Below are 18674 nucleotides of genomic sequence, written 5' to 3' on the forward strand. Positions count from 1 at the left end.
GAAACACGTCAAGGTCAGAGGGAGATGCCTTTTGACTGAGTTTCTAAGCAGCTGACACTGCATAACAAAACACCCCCAAATTTAGTAGTTTAGGATTCTGGGAGTGGCAGTTGTGGTTGGGGTCTTCCAGTTGTTGTGGTGAGACAGAGGTTGAAGCTGGCGACAGCAGCAGGCTGAAGCAGGCAGGTGCCCAGTCATCCATGCGCCTCTCTGTGTCCTCTTCCAGTAGATGAGTTTGGGCTTCCTCACAATATGGCTGCCTCAGGGCACCGTGTTTACAAGGCAGCGAATCTCTGAAGAGGGTGTATTGGGGACAGCAAGGAAGAGCCTTGTAAAGAGCCTTATAAAGAGCCTTGTAAATCCAAAGAGTAGAAGTCATTGCTTCTGCCCTATTCTATTGGCCAGTCAGAAAAGCTAGACCAGTTGCCAGGAGAGGGGACATAGGTTCAGGTTGAAGGGAGGTGCATCAAAAAAATCTGTGAATGTACTTCAAGATTGTCACACTGAGGCTGGGAGAAAGACAGAGTCATAGGACTCTGGATGGGGGGAGAGGGCAAATTGGGAGGCACCAGAGTCATCTCCCCCCAAACATGCAGCATATTTCCAGCAGGGAAAACAGGCACCAGCAGATCAGCATTTGAGGGAAAAATCTATAAAAGGTCTTGAGCCACCTGGGAGAAGCTGCCTGACAAATCAGCTAATGAGGACTAAATGGCTGTCCTTGGAGATTTCCTTCAGATGCAAACTGACCCAAATTGGAGGCCAGCTGACCTCTGTGAAAACAGCAACACCAGAGTCAGGTTCCTGCCATCTGAAGAATAACCATGACCTTGCTCACACTCCCAAATCAAGATAAAAGCTCTGACTCTCCAAGGGTCACAACAGCCTTACAATAAACGAGTCCAAAGGGAGAAATAAATATGTGAAATGCTTCTTGCATGTGCCAGCTGGGCCAAGGGAGGGGACGGTCTACCATGGATGTGTCCCTGGCACCAACAAGTGGGCTTCTGCAGGCTGCCCTGCACAGCACTCCAGCTCGACCCAGGTGGCTTGTGAGAGGCAGCACGGGCATTGAGTGTCCCCCCTCAGTCTGGGTGAACTAACGCCACTCTGAACAGCAACAATTCTCTGTGAACACTCCATTGGCATAAACTAACCTTTGAACTATTTGCACAGTTCAAAGGGCACATGGCAGAGGCTGTGGCTAACTCGTTCCAGTATCCATCCCATCTTTCCACAATATAAACCCCAGAGCCTGGGCTGGGCATGGGAGTCTCCACTAAGAGAAAGAATACATCTCTCGGCCTCCCTTGCAGTGAGGTGTGGTCATGAAACTAGGTTCAGGTCACTAAATCAGGAGTAAAAGTGATAGATGTGACTCTGGGTTCACCCTCTTCTAGATGAAGCTCCCTTCTTTCTTCTTCTCTGGGGTCTGGAAAATTGTAACTACTAGAGCAGGCTTGGGAGCCCTGATGAGGTCAGAGAGCCCCATGACCTATGCTGCTCATCTTTGGGGATTCCATCTGAGAGACTGTCTTATCGAAGGTACTTATTTAAGCTACAACCTCCATCTTACTTTAGCTATTATACGACGGGGTCTCTTTGTTATAGCAGCTTAGCTTATATCCTAACTGATTCGGAGTTCGGGGGTCACCTCGAGTCTTCCCAAATGAAGAACCCAAGTTAAAAAGAATCATGGGAGAAGCCCCAGAAACCAGACCCCATAGGTTCTCCAAAGAACATGCACACATGTCTCTTTTCTGGACCTTTCCTCTGTCTGCCCACTCCCTCTTGTTTGTCTGGGGGACATAATACAGGTCTGCCTTGATTCCATGAATGACTGACACCCACTCATGTCACTTTAAGTGAAAGGAAAGGATTCCCCTAGAACACAGAGGCCTCACTGAAAGGCAGAGATGGAAAGACACTAGGCTGGGTCTTGGGAAGCCATCTGGGACAAAAGCAAATACCCTCTCCACCTCTCTTGGGAGCAGGGGGAAGGATCGCTCTGGTCTCTCAGCCGCTGCCTAGGTAGACCAGTGCTCCCCACTCTGGCTTCCACCTGTCCCAGCTGTGACTTCCTCATGGCTGTGTCCTGCCCCCCACATAAGGGTCTGTTTAGCCATTTGAAGTTGGGTTAGCTCTCAGTGTTCTGTTTCAGAGACACTCTGACTTGCTGCTGGCCGGCCGATGAACTGACTGGTCTTGGGTCAGGTGCCCCGCCCCTGGTGATTTGGTCAACAGTGGCGGAGGTGGTTGTGGGGGTCTTGGAGAGTGGAGGGCTGCTGCTTCCAAATGTCCTGAGTGGAGAACAGGGTCTGAAAGTTCCTTAGGAGAAGACAGCAAATACAACATACCTAACGTACCTTGGCACCCAGGACGTGTGGGACGTGAACCTACACTTTCAGAGGAGGTTATATTCTATGTTTTTCAAGTTGGTTATGTCAAAAGGGTGGCTGTGTATTTCTGGTCTTCGTCTACAAATGAAAAATAAAGCAGGTACAGAGGCACACACCTGGAGTCCCCGTGACAGAGGAGGCTGAGGCAGGAGGATCTCAAGTTTGAGGCCAGTCTGGACAACTTAGTGAGATCGTGTCTCAAAATTAAAAATAAAAAGAACTAGGGATGTGTGCATCTGGGTTTGATGTCCAGAACCACCAGTAATAATAATGATAACAAATGAAAGTAACCCCTGGAGAACAGAGCAGCTCCTGGGAATTCTCTTGGATTTTCAGCACCTAGCAATTTGCTCTGCAAAAAACGAGACCTTCAATTCAAGCCGACCCACAGAGGCAAATTTGAGCAGCATGCATATTACAAAGGGCCCAAGATCTCAAGGAGGAGAATTCATTGAAGAAGACCATGGGAAAGTGTCTTTTTGTGGCATCCCACAAAAAAGAACCAAAGATTAATCAGACCGATAACCTGTTTGGTTTCCTGAAACAAGGTGAGAATAAGAAAGGGCTGCTGAGAGCATGTCGGGGATGTGACAAGACTGTCACATGCAACAAAGAGCACATTTACCCTGTTCACAGACCACAAAACCGTCTATTGCCAAACTGGGAGAATTTACTAGATTGCATAACCGAGACAGTTTTCCCAGCCACTCACTGAAGGCAGGAAAACAAAAAAGGTTCTTCAGCCCACGGGGATCAAAATATTCTCAAGCAGAGGGATGCATAGGATCTCTCAACCCCAGGCTTATTCAGCCAGTGGAACAGCTGAGCTCAGTAATATCCACAGATAATCAGAAAGCCTCACTGTACGCAAAGACGACACGCCCCCCCTTGCGACATCTCATTTCCCCTGGCTCCACCTTCTCACGAGAGCACATGGGGAGAGTCCTCCAGAAGTCAGCCTCGAGGTAGCCCAAAGGTTTCGCGTCTCCCTGAGCCCCCAACCACCCCACACACAAATGCATACTTCGCTCCAGTCATACAGGACTTGTTTTTGAACACACGGTTCCCTCTGGCTAGATGCCTGGTCCCATGCTTACATGGGAGCCCATTTTTTATTTATTCTTAATGACTGGGCAGAGATTTCATTTCTCTGAAGCCTTGCCATATCGCCCTAGGAAAAACTGTCACTTCTTTGCCTGCCCCATGCTCCCGGAGCAAGCTGCTCATTCCTCTATTACAGCATTGATCACACTTTGGGTTAATTATCAGTAGGGTGTTATGCATCTCCCTTACAAGAAGATGAGCAACTTTGATCAGATCAGAGCCAATGCTTTGTAATTCTTGCAGTACGGAGGTAGGAGGGGGCAGTAACAGACATGCTGCAAATGGCACGGACAAGAACGAATCTCAGAAAGGGTCAAGACAGCGTAAGTGTTTTGGAGGGGGACAGAGAGATGAGAGCCATAAACAGTTCATCCGTGGGCGGGCAAATGTCCCTGCATGATCAAGCAGCACAGCCCAGCAGTCCCAGGCCCTGAAAATTTGCAGATGAGACTCTTCAGAGAGATGGCAAACCCCACCCTGACCCCACTGTCCTGGGATCTGTCTGCTCTGCCCGTTGACCAGCCTGGACTGTGCATTCCCCAGGGGAGGCAGGGACCAGGAGCAGAAAGAGAAAGGATGATCTGTACAAGCCAGGAACAGGGGAAACCAAAGACAACAGCTCTGCAGATTACTACGGTGGGCAGGAGCCCAGGAAGCAATTATTTCCATGAATGTAGAATCATTCTGATTCGCTTCTAAATGAGGGGGCATTTCAGAAATCTTCAAACTCCTGCTGCAGTGGTTAAAGAAAAGGAAGTTTCTGGATGCAAACACTCAATTACTAAGAAGAAAACCCCACGGGTACATAAAGACAGCAATCAACTTCTCCCAATCGCCTTCTGTTCCTTCCAATGAAGTCGGCATTTTTGGTTTTTTTTTCTTTCCTGGCCCAGCTGGGCTTTCAAATTCTTAAATGTAGAGCAGGAAAAAAAGGGCCTTCCCATTCCTCCTGTTAAATGGACCTCCAGCAGTTTTACTCTAAGTAAAAGTAAGTGAATTCTTTAAGGGTGACAATTCTCTTCTATGTCTCGTCTAAGGAAGATCCTGACATCAGTGGGGGACCACAAGTCTTGGGGTAAATATTTACCACCCAGCAAATTCCAGGTTGTGGCATGTTTGGTTGGATCCCCTAAACACAGACTATGTGTTTACATAAAGCTCCTTTCTATCCACAGATAGGGGAAAAACAAAACAAAACAAAACACACAAAAAAAAAATAGTGCTAGTTGAAAAGCCAGCACTTCCCCCGTCAAATGCTCTCTGTGATTTCTGTAGAAATTATCTGTAGCTGCTCAGTCACTTGGATCTGTTTGGCAACAGAAAGCAAAGGTCTATTCCAAAAGCATAAGCTCTTTTTACTCTCAATTACACAGGCTAGTGGGGGGCTCACAGCAGCAAAGCGAACAGCAAGAGCGGCTGGAAAGTAACTCAGCAGATCTTCCAGTTCCACAGGATGAGTGTCCGCACTGCGATTTGCCCCTGCTAACCATTTCCCACCCATCACCCAATCCTGGCAATTCTACCTTCAAATACTTCCCGAAGCCCTGGCTTGGCGGTTCCCATTCTCATGGCTTTTCTGTATTTTTTTTTCCCATAACTTCCCACTGCCCGTAGGAAAAGCTTCCAAGTCTTCCATGAGGTCTCCTGGGCCACCAATCCACAGTCGGGCCACTGTGGTCCACTCCCAGGCTACTCCCTTCCTGTCCGTGACAGAGTTTCTCTCCATGACCAAAGTCAATGAAGGCTCTTCTGGACTCTCTTCTCAGCTGGGCCCAGATATTTGGGCTTCCACGTTCCTCTCTCCACAGTCCAATTCTAGCAAGCCTCCTGCCAAGCCAGATTAGCAGGGCCCCATCGCTGCATATCACCCTGTAGCTCTCCCCCAGTTCCTCATCCTTACCATCCCCCAGGGGACCACTGATCATTCCAGCCAGACTTCAGCAAGACCCCTGTTAGATTCTCTGAGCCAGAATCCCCGTGACCCCTGACGGTTCCTCCTAGTTATCTGCCACCCCACTCCCGGGAGGTACATTCCCACGCTGCCTGTCGTATCTGGAGTTGAGCCTGGTTCTACACGAGTCTCCTATACCCATGGGTTCCATGCCTGTGGATCCCATCAATCAAGGATTAAAAATACTTGAAAAACATTGCATCCATACTGAACACAGTAGACATTTTTCTTGTCGTTATTCCCTAAGCAACAGAGAATAACAACTGTTGGTGTTGCATCTGCACTGTGTTAGGTAACCTAAGTAATGTAGAGATGATGAGAGGTGTATGAGAGGAGGGGCACAGGTTATATGCAAATACTACACCTTTTTTAAAAAAGGACGCACACACCTGCAGATTTTGGTATCCTTGTGGGGTTCTGCATCAATCCCCTGTGGATACCAAGAGATCCCTGTACTCAGATCTTTTCTCCCCTATTTGTTATGGTTTAGATAGCAGCTGTCCCCCCAAATCCCTGTGTTAATGCAGGAATTTTCAGAGGTGGGTGCAGTGATTGGATTGTGAGCGCTTTAACCTCATCAGTTCATCCTAGTTTGAAGGGACTAACCAGGTGGTAACTGTAGGCAGGTGGGGCATGGCTACAGGAGGTGCGTCCCTGGGGGTGCATCTCCCCTGCGCCCCCCTTCCTCACTCCCTCTGCTTCCTGGCCACTGCAAGCTGAGTAGCATTACTCCCGCAGGCCTCCTGGCCATGATGGGCTTCCTCACGGCAGGCCCAGTGCAACAGAGTCGGCCGACCATGAACGGAACCTCTGAAACCATGAGCCAAACTAAACATTTCCTCCTCTAAATTGTTCTTGTTGGGTATGTTGATGACAGCAACAAGAAAACCAGCTAACACAGGACTGCAGTGGTTTTTCTACAGAAAATCTGCTTTTGCTGCTCAGCTACCATCCAGCTGTGGTTGTTCTGACATCTGCAGGGCAGCCAGGTGGACCTCTGCTCCTCAAACGCACCTCACTGCTTCTTGCCTCTGGGCCTGCTCACTCCCTGCTCACTCCCTCTGCGTGGAGGGTCTTCCTCCCAACCTCGCCCCCTCGCCTGACCAGTCCACTCCTCCCATCCTTCTGGATTCAAGTTCGCCGTTGCTCTCTCAGGAAGGCCTCGGCACCCTACAGGAGGCCCTACCCTCTGCCTCCGGAGCATCCTGAGTTCGCTCTGCAACACATTCTCCACACTGGTGAGCCATGCCTGTCCTTCCTGCAGACACCATGCCAGTCTTGCTCCCTGTGACCACTCTCTAATTCTAAGAGGCACATCTTTTCACATTTTTGAACATCTGGAAACTGGGATGCATCTTGGAGTCACTAGCGTCTCACAACTGAATGGTCAGCATCATTTCTTTCTCAACAAAACATAAAATAACAGTGGATCTTATACTCGGCATCTTTTTCTTTTAACTCCTAAAAAAATCACTTTATCGATCTTTTACCATACATGATTTATTCAAATGACATCCATTTGAAGTGGTAAGATCACAGCTAGAGTGTAGGTTACCCTGTAACAAATCTATTTACACTATTGTCAGTGATACCTTAAGGTTTAACAAAATTTGGTCGTGTCCCTGTATCTCCGGGGAATAGGGCCTAGCTTACAGCAGCAATCAATAGATATCTTTTAAATACACACAGCCATGCAGACATTTCCTGAGGATCCAATATTAGTTTTTGCTACCTAAGAAACACACCCTAAAATTTCAGCAAAGATATATTGTTTTCTCATGGATCTGTGGGGTGGCTGTATCTCTGCCGGCCTCGGTGGGGACACATCCTGGGCTGTGGGGTGGGTTTGGGTTTGGCCCACCTGCCACCACGTTCTCCTGGAACCAGTGGCTCTGTAGAGCAGAGTCTTCTTGGGACACATCACCAAAGTGCAAGAGCCCACCCAATGTGGCGAGCACATTTCCAGACCCTGGAAACATGCCACTGATCAAAGCAAACCCGGGATCCATGGGACAGGGACGTTTCCTCTGGCCTGTCTGTCAGGCGACAGGGCAGAGGGATTGCATGAAGAACTGAGAATAAGAATCCATCCCCGCGTGGTGGAGGAGAGGGGTGGCCCAGGGGAAGGAACAGTTCTAGATTTCAACAGATTCCAGCATTAGCTAAAAGATGGTTTCCTCCATGAGCAACATACCACCTGCTCCTGGCTGTAGTGGGTGAAGGGCAGAGTCCAGAGTTAGCAGTGGTGGCCAGAATAGGTGACCCCTCTGCCCTGCAGCCACAGGGACCCTTCCCATGAATTCTACCAGCCGACTACATATCTATTCACTGTAAGTCCAGGCCCCAGTGAGACACTAGGGTGGTCACTGGCTAATTTAGGCCAGATGGGAGGTTAGGATAGGAGTCCTAACCTTGGACCTTGAGTCCAAGGTCCCTGGGAAGCAGAAGTGGGGGTGAGTACTGAGGGCTACTGCCTCTACTGATTCCTGTTTCAGGGCTGTTGTGACATGAATGACATGACTGTGACCAAATGTCACATTATGCGCACACTGGTCCTAGGAGACGAGAGGCCCACCCTTCTCTAGCATGAACTCATCTTGACATCTATAACCAACAAGGTCCCAAACACAGTACAATCTGGGGTCGAGTGGATTAGAATCTCAGCGTATGAATGCTGGGAGGGAGGAACACCATTCAACAAGGGGACAAGGTGGCTTCTGCCCACTCCTGCAGCACAGGGCCCGGCACATGGCAGGCAGCTGCTTGTTACCTCCCCACTGACCAAAAAAACACCCACCCTAATGCACGCTCTCCAAAACTCTCTCCTCTCTCACACACACACTTTGCAGAAGAAGCAGAACAAAGCTGTCACTGTCCGCTCCTGGGGAGGTGCCAAACCTCACAGCCAGCCTTCCAAATCCTCCCGAAGCCTTATCACCAGGACACAGCAAGAAAGATAAAGAAACCGCAGCCCGACTGCCAAAATGTTCTGCCACCTCCTCAGCACTGGGGGCTTTTCTGAAGAGGTCACCTTCCCAGCATGGCCCCCGCCACCACGCGATAGGAATGTGGAGGGTGCATTATTCTTTTGCTAAGGGAACCCTTGAGGAGGAAGAGGCAAACCTGCCCTCTTCGCGCTCCGCTTCCCCTCCAACACCAGCCGCAAGAGCCTGGCAGATCTCCTGGAGCCCTGAGCCCAGGTTGGTGGCAAGTCAGTGCCATCATGGGACAATGAAGAGCATCCTTCTCACCTCAGGTGACTCGAGATCCCAACCTGCACCTACCACTGGCTTGCTGTGTGGACTTGACCATGGAAAACCCTCAGTGTTCCTCAGTTCTTCATCCAGAAATTGGAGGTCATAAGAGCTCCGACCCTCAGAGGCATTTGGTGACAATGGAATAGAAAAACACAAGTTGAATGTGGAGACAGGCACCTGATATCCGTGTCCCCAGCATGTGTTATAAACCCCTGCCTGGTCTTCTCCTGGAGGGCTGACCCCACTCCTGACCAGAGTCCTCAGAAGCTCCCGGGGACTATGAGAACTGAGGCCCATGAGAAAGGTATTTGGGGTTAGTTATCGAATGCTGCACACAAAAATCACCCCACATCTTCGAGGTTTAACAAACAGAACTTACGTTGTCTGACAGTTTCCAAAATGGGTCTGAAATCCACGAGGGGCCTGTCCCTGGCTCAGGGTCTCTTGCGAGATTATAACTGAGATGCCAATATGGGCTGCAAGGATTTGACCAGGGGCAGATCCACCTCAACCTTACCCAGGGGGCTGCTGGCAGGCCCCAGCTCCACAAGGGCCTCTGAGAGGGCACTCACAACAGGGCAGTTGGCTTCCACCAGCTAGAGCAAGGGAGACAGCAGTGGAAAGGATGTCAGCCTTGGTAAGCTAATCCTGGAACTGACAACTCATTGTCCTTTGTTTCATTTTTCTTTGTTGAAAGTGAATCCCAATTTGCACACCCATGTTCACAGCAGCATTGTTCCCAGCAGTCAAAGGATGGAAGCAATCCAAGTAAGTGTTCATTTGTCAATGAGCGGAGAAACAAAATGCGGTATGTCCACACAGTGGAGTAGTACTCAGCCTTAAAAAGGAAGGGAATGGTGACGTGTGCAATATAGATGAGCCTTGAGGACATTATGCTAAGTAAGCTGAGCTGATCGAAAAGTGACAAACACCATCTGATTCCACTAATATGAGATACTTAGCTAGAATTACCAAATTCATCACGACAGCTGCCAGGGCTGGGGAGAAGGGTCATGGGGAGTTGTTGTTTAATGGGTTCAGGGTTTCAGAGATGCAAAATGTCAGAAAGTTCTGGAGATTAGTTGCATAGCCATGTGAATGCACTTAACACCACTAGACTCTGTTATGGGAATCAATTCTATGTTATGGGTATTGTCACACACACACACACACACACACACACACTTACGCATGCATACACACAATGCAGGTCCAGATCACATTCACAGGGATGGGGTTATACCAGGGCATGGATATCAAGAGATGGGGATCACTGGAAGCTGCTGCCACATTCAGGGACATTTTTAAGGCCACCTGAGTGGCACTCACACCCAACATGTGCATGACAGCCCCTGCTAACTCTCAGGTGTGCACCTCCCAGGGAGAGTTCTGAAGCAACAGAAAAGCCAGAGTGAACCTGCTGCACAGGCACAGATTTCAAAATGTCTTGCAAACAGAGCTCTTTCCAATCAAGGAAGTCCCAGTGAAAAGCCAGTCCCACCGCCATGTTCTTTGGTGTCCAATACGTCCCACGGGAAGGCTAAGACCACAGTGCTGTACCTTCTCAGGCCCATCCCAGTTCCGAGTCCTTAGGGAACACGTCGTTGGCTGTCAAGGCCAAAGATATAGAGGGCAACAGAAGAGGGGCTCCCTGGTGTCTCAGAGTGGAATGTCTCCTTTTTCACCTGAGTTAGAGAAAAGGCATTTCAAGCACCGTATTTCCTGTCTTGAGACCAGTTTTCTCTACCTCCTCAAAATAAATATTATAAAATGTAATTTTCTTTTCCTACATCAACTGAAAGCAAAGATGCATTTTTCAAGGGCTTAGAAGCCCACAGGAAGCAATTAGGACATATTTGGATTAAATGAGCTCCTGTGCAGCGTTCTGAGTGGGGAGTACCTGGTGTAGCGTAAGGTCTGACAATTCCACGTGGCACAAGACTGTATTCTGTCCAAACCAGACGCCTCTGAGACTCTTCAGGAAAACACGGCATGGAGTTTGGCCTCTCAAAAGCCCAGCATGGGTCAGAAGTTCCCACAGTGCCCACGCTCCTTTGTTCAAGTAGCAAGAGTAGCAGGCAGTTTTGCATTCAGAGGTTACCATGTCCGCACAAAGCACAGCCTTAAATACTAGAGGCACACTCGGTGCATGGAGATGTATACTCCGTATGAGGGACGCAGAACTGCAGGCTGGCCCGGGGGCTGCAGACCCAAGACTGGTGTCTTGTGCTCACTGAGGGGCAGACTCCCACTGAAGGAACAGAAGAAGCTTCTACTCGATTGAAACAATGATCACAACATTATTATTTTAATAAGTTATGAATACTTTAACTCACATAACTTAGCAATGACTGTGCTGTGGATTCCACAGTGTGCACATTAACAGGGTGAGGATAAGAGAAGTCTTTTCTATTCTTCAGCATTTACTGAGGTCCTGCACACCAGGACCTCACTATGCTACTAGATAGGTTCTGTAGAGTTCAAGGTCACAGCCAGTGTTCCTGAGTAGCCAATGATGATGCCTTCCACAGGGGCCACCTGGAGTGGAGGTTGGTATACTGGCCGCACCTAAGGACATTACCAAATGCCTAACTAAGGAGAGCACCAACCCAGAGCTTGTCATCTAAGGGGATGTCATTTGGGTACAGAGGCAGAAAGCTGAGACCCTAAGGAAGGAAGGTTGCTCGATGTTAAATATTTGTCAAGGGCTGGGCTTCCTAGGTACAAGTCCTAGGTACCATCAACTTTTTCTATGAACCTCATGTTTGTGAGAAGGTAATAAGGAAAAAGAAGCAGAATTTAGAAAAGGTAATTTCCTATGCAGAGACCAGTCATTCCTCCCAAAGGGAAGAGCAAAAGTCGGCCTCAGTAAAACACCTGGGTCAGGAGGTTGTTGCCACACCATGAGCATCCCTTACCTCCAGGTCCCTCACCTCCAGGTCTCTCACCTCCAGGTCCCTCACCTCCAGGTCTCTCACCTCCAGGTCCCTCACCTCCAGGTCCCTCACCTCCAGGTCTCTCACCTCCAGGTCCCTCACCTCCAGGTCTCTCACCTCCAGGTCCCTCACCTCCAGGTCCCTCACCTCCAGGTCTCTCACCTCCAGGTCCCTCACCTCCAGGTCCCTCACCTCCAGGTCTCTCACCTCCAGGTCCCTCACCTCCAGGTCTCTCACCTCCAGGTCCCTCACCTCCAGGTCCCTCACCTCTAAGTCTGCCTTGGGAGCCCTTCCACCTCACACCTAGGGGTGCCATGAGGAGAAGAGTCTGAGATACATGAACACACAGGATGCTGGGGGGAAATAATATTGATAGAAAAATGTCCTCCGTCCCTCCCATCCATGCTAATAAGTGCTTGACTTGGTGATGTTGGTTCCCATTTGGGATCCATCCCTGGCTCTACTTTGGCATCTGTTTTGATTTTATTTTATAAAAATGTGACTTTGTCTCAAGACTAGCAATACCCAGAAGTTTAGAAATTCCTAGACAAATGGCAAAATTAAAATCCTCTCTAAGGTTCATGCAGAACACTGGCTCTCAGACTTAGTGTGCTTTAGAATCATCTGGAACATTTGTTAAATGAAACAGAGATGGCTGGACCCACCCTCAAAGGTGGATTCAGATGGTGGGGAATGGGGCCCCCAGCACGTGCATTTCCAAAGTCGTCGTCCCGTCCTGCCCCCCCCCCCCCCCCCGCCCAGCCGTGTGGGGTGGCTGGACTGAGGCTGCACTTGGAGAAAACCACTGGGAAGGGAAGACCTGGGAAGGGCTTTTCCAGGCAAGGACAATCAGAGGCTTCCCACTCTACCAACAGTCAGCTCCTGAGCTGTTCCCTGCACAGATCCTGGCCAAGTCTATGCAGATACTCTTTTACCTTGTCATTACAGAATGTTTACTGAACAAGAGTCAGTAAGTAAAGAAAGGTGCCGGTCAGTCTTAGTGGAGGCCGTGGCCTCACCCCGCCGTGTGTCTCCCAGGTTCCCTAACACAGCTCGGTTTCCACCCCCAGCTGTATGCATCCTTCCGTTGCCATGACACAGCTCTGAAATTGACTTCCATGTGCACCAGCAATTTACACCAGAGGAAACAAAGTAGTAAACAAACACAAGGGAGTGGGGACGTTAGCTCAGCTCAGCTCCTCATCACAGAAATGCAAATCAGAGCATTCGGGGAGGCTCTGGTTCCAGGACTAGCAAAATGAAAAAAAAAAAAAAAAAAAAAGCAACAGCAAATGTCTGTGATACAACAGGAAAACTGACAGGTGTGAATGATGCCAACGTCAACTGAAGAAAAAAAAATCCAACAGCTGTGTGGTGAGAGGTGGCCACGACCTGCACAGGGGACCCACCCTGCAGAATCCATCCTACAGAAATAATCCGATGGAAAGAAAGGGATCGCGTGGCCCGACAAGGCAGTGCCTTAGAAACCACAGCACAGTGGCAGGAGGGTGTGTCCTGCAGCTGGGGCCAGCTGCAATTCTGAGGAGGAAAGGTGTGAGGGACACTGAACGATGAAGAATACCAAATGCAGAACGGTGGGCGCGGCGCGGTCAAGACCCCGGTACCCGTGCACCTACCCGCCCCAGGGCTGGGGGGCCACGCGTAGGAGCTACCCACGCTGTGTTTGGAGGCGGGTGTGGGGTCCTTCCTCCCGTGCCACACTGCCTCAGTGACGATGGCCACGCTGCACGGCGGGGGCCACGGCCCAGTGCCCCAGCGACTCCTACCTTGGGAACTCTCGCAGCTCTCCTCGTCACTGTTGTCCTGACAGTTGTTCTGCCCGTCGCAGAGGAAGCTCTTGTCGATGCAGAGGCCGTTCCTGCAGTGGTAGCGGGCGGTGGAGCAGAGCAGGGGGTTGGCTGCTGCGAAGGGAAAAGAGGGCTGGTCACCAGGAGGCCAGCGAGTCCCACCCCCCGCGACCCCAGAACCTCCTCCAGCCAGCCGCGAGCTCGTCCTGCCCGTGGAAGGTCAGGCCAGGACAAGACTCACTCTGCCACCTTGCAAGCGTCCCTTCCCCCGGGTCACCGTACTGCCGCCTGTGACCACACCAATGTGGTCTGAATGACCATTCAGCGGCTCCCCCTGAATGGTCAACCCTAGGGTGGCCTGCAGCCTGCCGAGTCTGGGGCAAAACCTGGATCCCTGGACTTCTCCCTGGGGACTTGAGAGTGCACCAGTCAGTGACAGGAGACTCAGGGAGAAAAGCAAAGCTGAAAGAAGTAACTGAGTCAGGTCAGAGGTCAGAGGTCAGAGATCACGTGATCACGCCCAAGCGCTAGCAGGATCCTTCTGGCTCCCTCACTGTGGACCAGCCCGTTAATTCCTCGTTTATTCTTTATGACTTACGAATGTAAACTCCTGGTCTTGAGTCTTTGCCACCAAAAAAAAAAAATCCACAGACCCAGTGAGTCAGGTCAGTGACCGTTTCCAAAAAGCTCCTCCAAAAGGCTCCCTGTTTTAGGGCCTTTCACAGAAAGAAAAGAAAATGACAGCTCTGAGCCCTGCTTTCAAGCTAAAGGGTGGCAAATGGTCAGTGTGAGGTCAACACATAATTACTTAATAACGCATAAGCAAATGTGCACAGGCAGACAGTGTCTCTGCAGCACAGGACACCTCGTGTCCCCATTCCTCATGAGGCTCACTCCAGGGCTCTGTTTCAATCAGAGAAGGAGTCACGTGGAAATGACCTTATTCACTGTGCAATCCTGGGTACATCCCTTCGCCTCTCCGAGCCTTGGTTGCTTTGTCGGTGGACAGGACTGGCTACATCATGGACGGATGCAGAGCAAATTGAAAATATGGGGTCTGCTGTTCAAAAATCATTAAAACCATTCATGACAGCAAGCACAGAGTATAAGAGTAGGCTTGGCACCCTCCTGGCCTAAACACCGGCCCTGTGTGACTGCACCAGTCACAGGCCCGTGGCTCTCACACTGCTGCAGCATTACTTTCAGAATTATGTGATTTCTATGAGAAAACACAGAGGGCCAAGACTGGCAGGCAGCACCCTCTAGTTATGTGTGTCCTGGACACACAGGGTGTGGCCTCCCACGGGGGGGACAGTGTTAATGATGAAGAGGGTTCAGTCTGGACCTCAGGTAGTGAACTGAACCTGAACTGCATGTGGCGAGACCAGCACAGAGCGGATGCCAGGCCCAGCTCGGGAATTGCTATGGGCTCAGGCTGTCAGCACCAGTGCCCCTTGCAAGGTCCCTTGCAAGTGTGAGGTGGCAGCTGCAATCTCTCTGCTGTGAGCTCCACCGAGGTGCTGTTGGGTCACACACAGATCACAGCTACCAGGATCTGGTGGAGTTCACAGGGCTGGGTCAGTTGAAGGCCTGCAGGCTCTATTTATTTTTTTTAACATTCAACCTAGGAAGTTTAATTTGGAAGGTCAGAGGAAGCAGAGGATGGAGCTCTGGGTTTAGAGGATGCTTAACTTGTGTAAAGCCAAATAAACCAAGTTCAACTTGAAAATGGAAGACTGGATTATGAAATTGCTGTGGGCCAGAGAATGGCTGAAACCAATGTCTGACTTTAGCCAAAACCCAAATGGAGAAACACAGAACCACAGATCATGTTGGGTTTTGGTCCAAGGCAGCACTCCAAAGCCTTCTGCCCATCAGCACCACCATGGTGACCTTCAGCATCTCTGGGACCTTGTAGGTCAAGTTGATGTGGCCAAGGAATCAGGAACAAGCAGCTCATTCAAGAACAGCCCTGGGAAGGCACCCAATCACTCCAAGGTAAGCCATCAAGACTGCGTTAATACCCTAGTGCCAAGCCCAGACTCGTTATCAACTAACTCACTTTCCCTTCAGCCTTAGACCCTTTCAACTGCATGAGCTTCCCCCCAGGGAAAAAGTCATGTGTGTGTGTGTGTGTGTGTGTGTGTGTGTGTCTACATATGTGTACATACATACTACCTATGTGTATGCATTTATACATGTATGTTGGAAAACCAAGTCACAGACTGGTTTGAATGCATGTAACCACCAAGGACTAGTAGCCAGAACATGTGAAGAACTCTCTTAATCAAAAAGTAAAGGACCACTCAATAGAAAGATGGGCAAAGGATTCAGTCAGGCATTTCACAGTAAGAAGAATGGCAAATGGTCCATAAAAACTCGGAAAAAAGTGTGTACTGTCACCAGTAATGAAGTGGCACTTCACACGCGTGACACAGAACATATTTAAGGGCTTACACTAAAGGTTGTTGGCAAAGAGGAAGTCTCATGGATTCTGAGAAGGAGTGCAAACTGGTAGGACCACCTTGCAGAGCGATTTAGTAAATTTTAAGGTGCGTATACCCTACAACCTGGTAATTTCACTTCTAGCTCTTACACACTCTACAGACAGAAGAACAAAGATGTTTGCTGAAGCCATTATTTGTAAAACAAAAAAATGGGAAATGACCCAAATGTTCATCAATAAGAGAACAGAGACAAGGTGCTGCACTATACAAGGGAATAGCTGAAAGCCTGAGGTGGCTCTTTTTCTGTAAAGGGACAGATGGTAAATATTTTAAGTTTTGCTAGCCACTGATGTGTCTCTGTTCTAATGACTCAACTTGGTCACTGGAGTGTAAAGCAGCCACAGAAAATTTGTAAACAAAGGGCCACGTTCCAATAAAACTTTATTGACAAACACAGACAATAGGCCAAATTTGGTCCAGGTCCATAGTGTGTTGTACCACTGTGAAAAATGAAATGAACTGGTCACGGTGGATAAATCTCAGAAACATAAAAGTCAGTGGGGAAAGCAATGAGTATAATATGTATAGTGCTGTATCATTTATATGAAGTTATCTGTGCAAAAAATGTCATTTGTTATTAAAAGACATACAGTGAATCAGTGCAAACTCATATGACCAAAACCACCATCAGGTTCAGGGCAGTGGATGCCTCTGAAGAGAAGGGACTAGGATGGATCCGAGAGGGACCTGCTGCAGACTTCTAATTACATTTGGTAATATTTTTTTTTTTTAATCTGAAGCAAAGAAAGCAACACACAGCATGTTGCTTGGAACCGGGTGTTGGGAACACAGGTGCTCATTTTATTTTACTTTTAAAAGCTTTTCTTAAGAGTCTCATCTTTTCTGTGACACTGGCTTTCCGTCCCCTTGGTCCCCTTTCCTCTTGTCCACCAGCAGCTGCCTCAGCTCTCTTGACAAAAGAGGGGGTGCACATTTGTAAAGAGCCACACCTGAGCTCCTCCCTGGGTCTCTCCTCTGTGACTCCACAGGCCACAGAAAGCCCTAAGACGTGAGCCCTGTTCCCCACCCTGCTGCAGGGCAGAGGAACGGAGTGGGAGAGAAGGCAGAGAAGTACACCTCCACCCCAGCAGCAAGCCAGCAAGGAGGGCTCCCGTCAAACCCTGCACAGCCGGGTCCGCGCCTTCCAACTGCCAGGAGTTCACAGAGAGCGCTCCAACTCCACCTCCCTCAGCACCTATTGATTCTCCATTGACCCAGGTCCCACCAAGCTTCGATTCCCCGTTCCCAAGGACAAAGCCAATGAGAAGGGAGAGGGGAGGCTCCTGACCACCCTGCAGACAAACGGACAGCAAGAAAAAATAAAGCTGACAACCTGGGAGGGGACATAAAACCTTAAAAAGACAGCCCAAGAATTCCAAAAGCCTAGCACAGCTTCAAAAGAGACTGGAAAGTTCTACAAAGGAACCAAAGGCAATCCCCACCCCTCCCCTCCCCCAGCCCCTGCGTCAGAGCCAGGTCTAAACAATGACTGTTCCTAAGGGTGACCCCTGAGCTTCTACCAAAAAAGGCAGACATGGACAAGAGATTCTGGTCAATGACAGGATTCAAAGACACAATGCTCTGAGTCACCTAACCAGAGTGGCAGATGTCCCCCACAGACCCCAGACACTTCAAGTATCCTCCCATGTCTGCCAGGTCCTCTGCAGCTATTGACAGGTTCAGTTAGACTGTGGCACCAGTGCACATGGACCAACACTGGAGGCTCTGGTGACTGGGGCTCAAGGCTCAGAGGTTTCTGCAGCCCATGGGGACTGTCCCAGAACCTGCAAACAGTCACCGCTCAACAAACAGAAAGGAGACCCTGCGTACTATTAGGTGTTATGGCCCAGGATCTCTAGTAATATTTAGCGTGCTCCAAAGGTTTATGTTTTCTTTGTCCTTGCTAAGTATGGCTTACTACGCACTCCTTGAGACAAAAAAAAAAAAAAGTATTATTTTATTCAGTTAACTAGGGAGAGGAACACTGTTATCTTATAGTATTTATTTCACTGGAGGTGGAGAAAATCATCTGTGGAGTCAACTTACTCAATTGTAGGCTCCAAAGCTCCTTGGGTATTATTAGCACAAGAAATACAGGGCTCTAATGGTCTATTTTCCAACCCACAATATGCAGGAAAGAGAACGTGTCTCTCTCTGCCATGACGGAGGGAGGCGTGAGTTAAGGGAACCGCTTAGCGGTTAATTAAACTGGCGCGTCTACTTGGACCACATCTAAAGGAGCGGGCCAAGGGACCACTGTGGTCACCCAAAAGCAGCTGAGAGGCTTCAAGACAGGAAATGAGGCAATCTGTCTCCGGCAGGACTTAAGAAGTCCTCTTTCACCACACAAATAGAAAACTCCTTGTCACCATCCCCCCAAATTCCCACCTGTCTCCCTGTCCTGTGGTTGACCACCACTCAATGGGTAATCCTAGATTCCCTGGGGAGCTCATCTCCCCAGCCCCCACTGCCCTGCAAACCACACAACTGGAGACGATGGTGCTACACTAAGCTTTCGTCTTCTCCAGGATGGAGATGTGGCACCTGGAGGGTGCCGAGGGTCAAGGCACCCAGAATAGGTGCTTGCTACATGCTGATTATCATTATTAATGTGCATTAGGGTAGTGGTTAAGAGTTCAGACCCTGGGTTGAGATCCCAATTTATCACTTACTAATTATGTGACCATGACAAGTTGCTTCACCTTTCCATGT

The 18674-nt window shown here is 49.4% G+C and overlaps 1 protein-coding gene across 4 annotated transcripts in view; it reads right to left on the minus strand.

The window, feature by feature from the left end:
* Ldlrad3 (low density lipoprotein receptor class A domain containing 3) overlaps window positions 1-18674 on the minus strand; it is a 227692-nt gene that overhangs the window by 92781 nt on the left and 116237 nt on the right. For all 4 annotated transcript variants that reach the window (XM_027936466.2, XM_027936464.2, XM_034636216.2 and 1 more), the window contains one exon: window positions 13435-13569. In XM_027936466.2, coding sequence (XP_027792267.1) covers window positions 13435-13569 — 135 coding nt within the window. The remainder of the gene's footprint in view (window positions 1-13434; window positions 13570-18674) is intronic.

Source organism: Marmota flaviventris, chromosome 9 (assembly GCF_047511675.1).
Source record: "Marmota flaviventris isolate mMarFla1 chromosome 9, mMarFla1.hap1, whole genome shotgun sequence".
NCBI classification, from domain to species: Eukaryota; Metazoa; Chordata; class Mammalia; order Rodentia; family Sciuridae; genus Marmota; species Marmota flaviventris.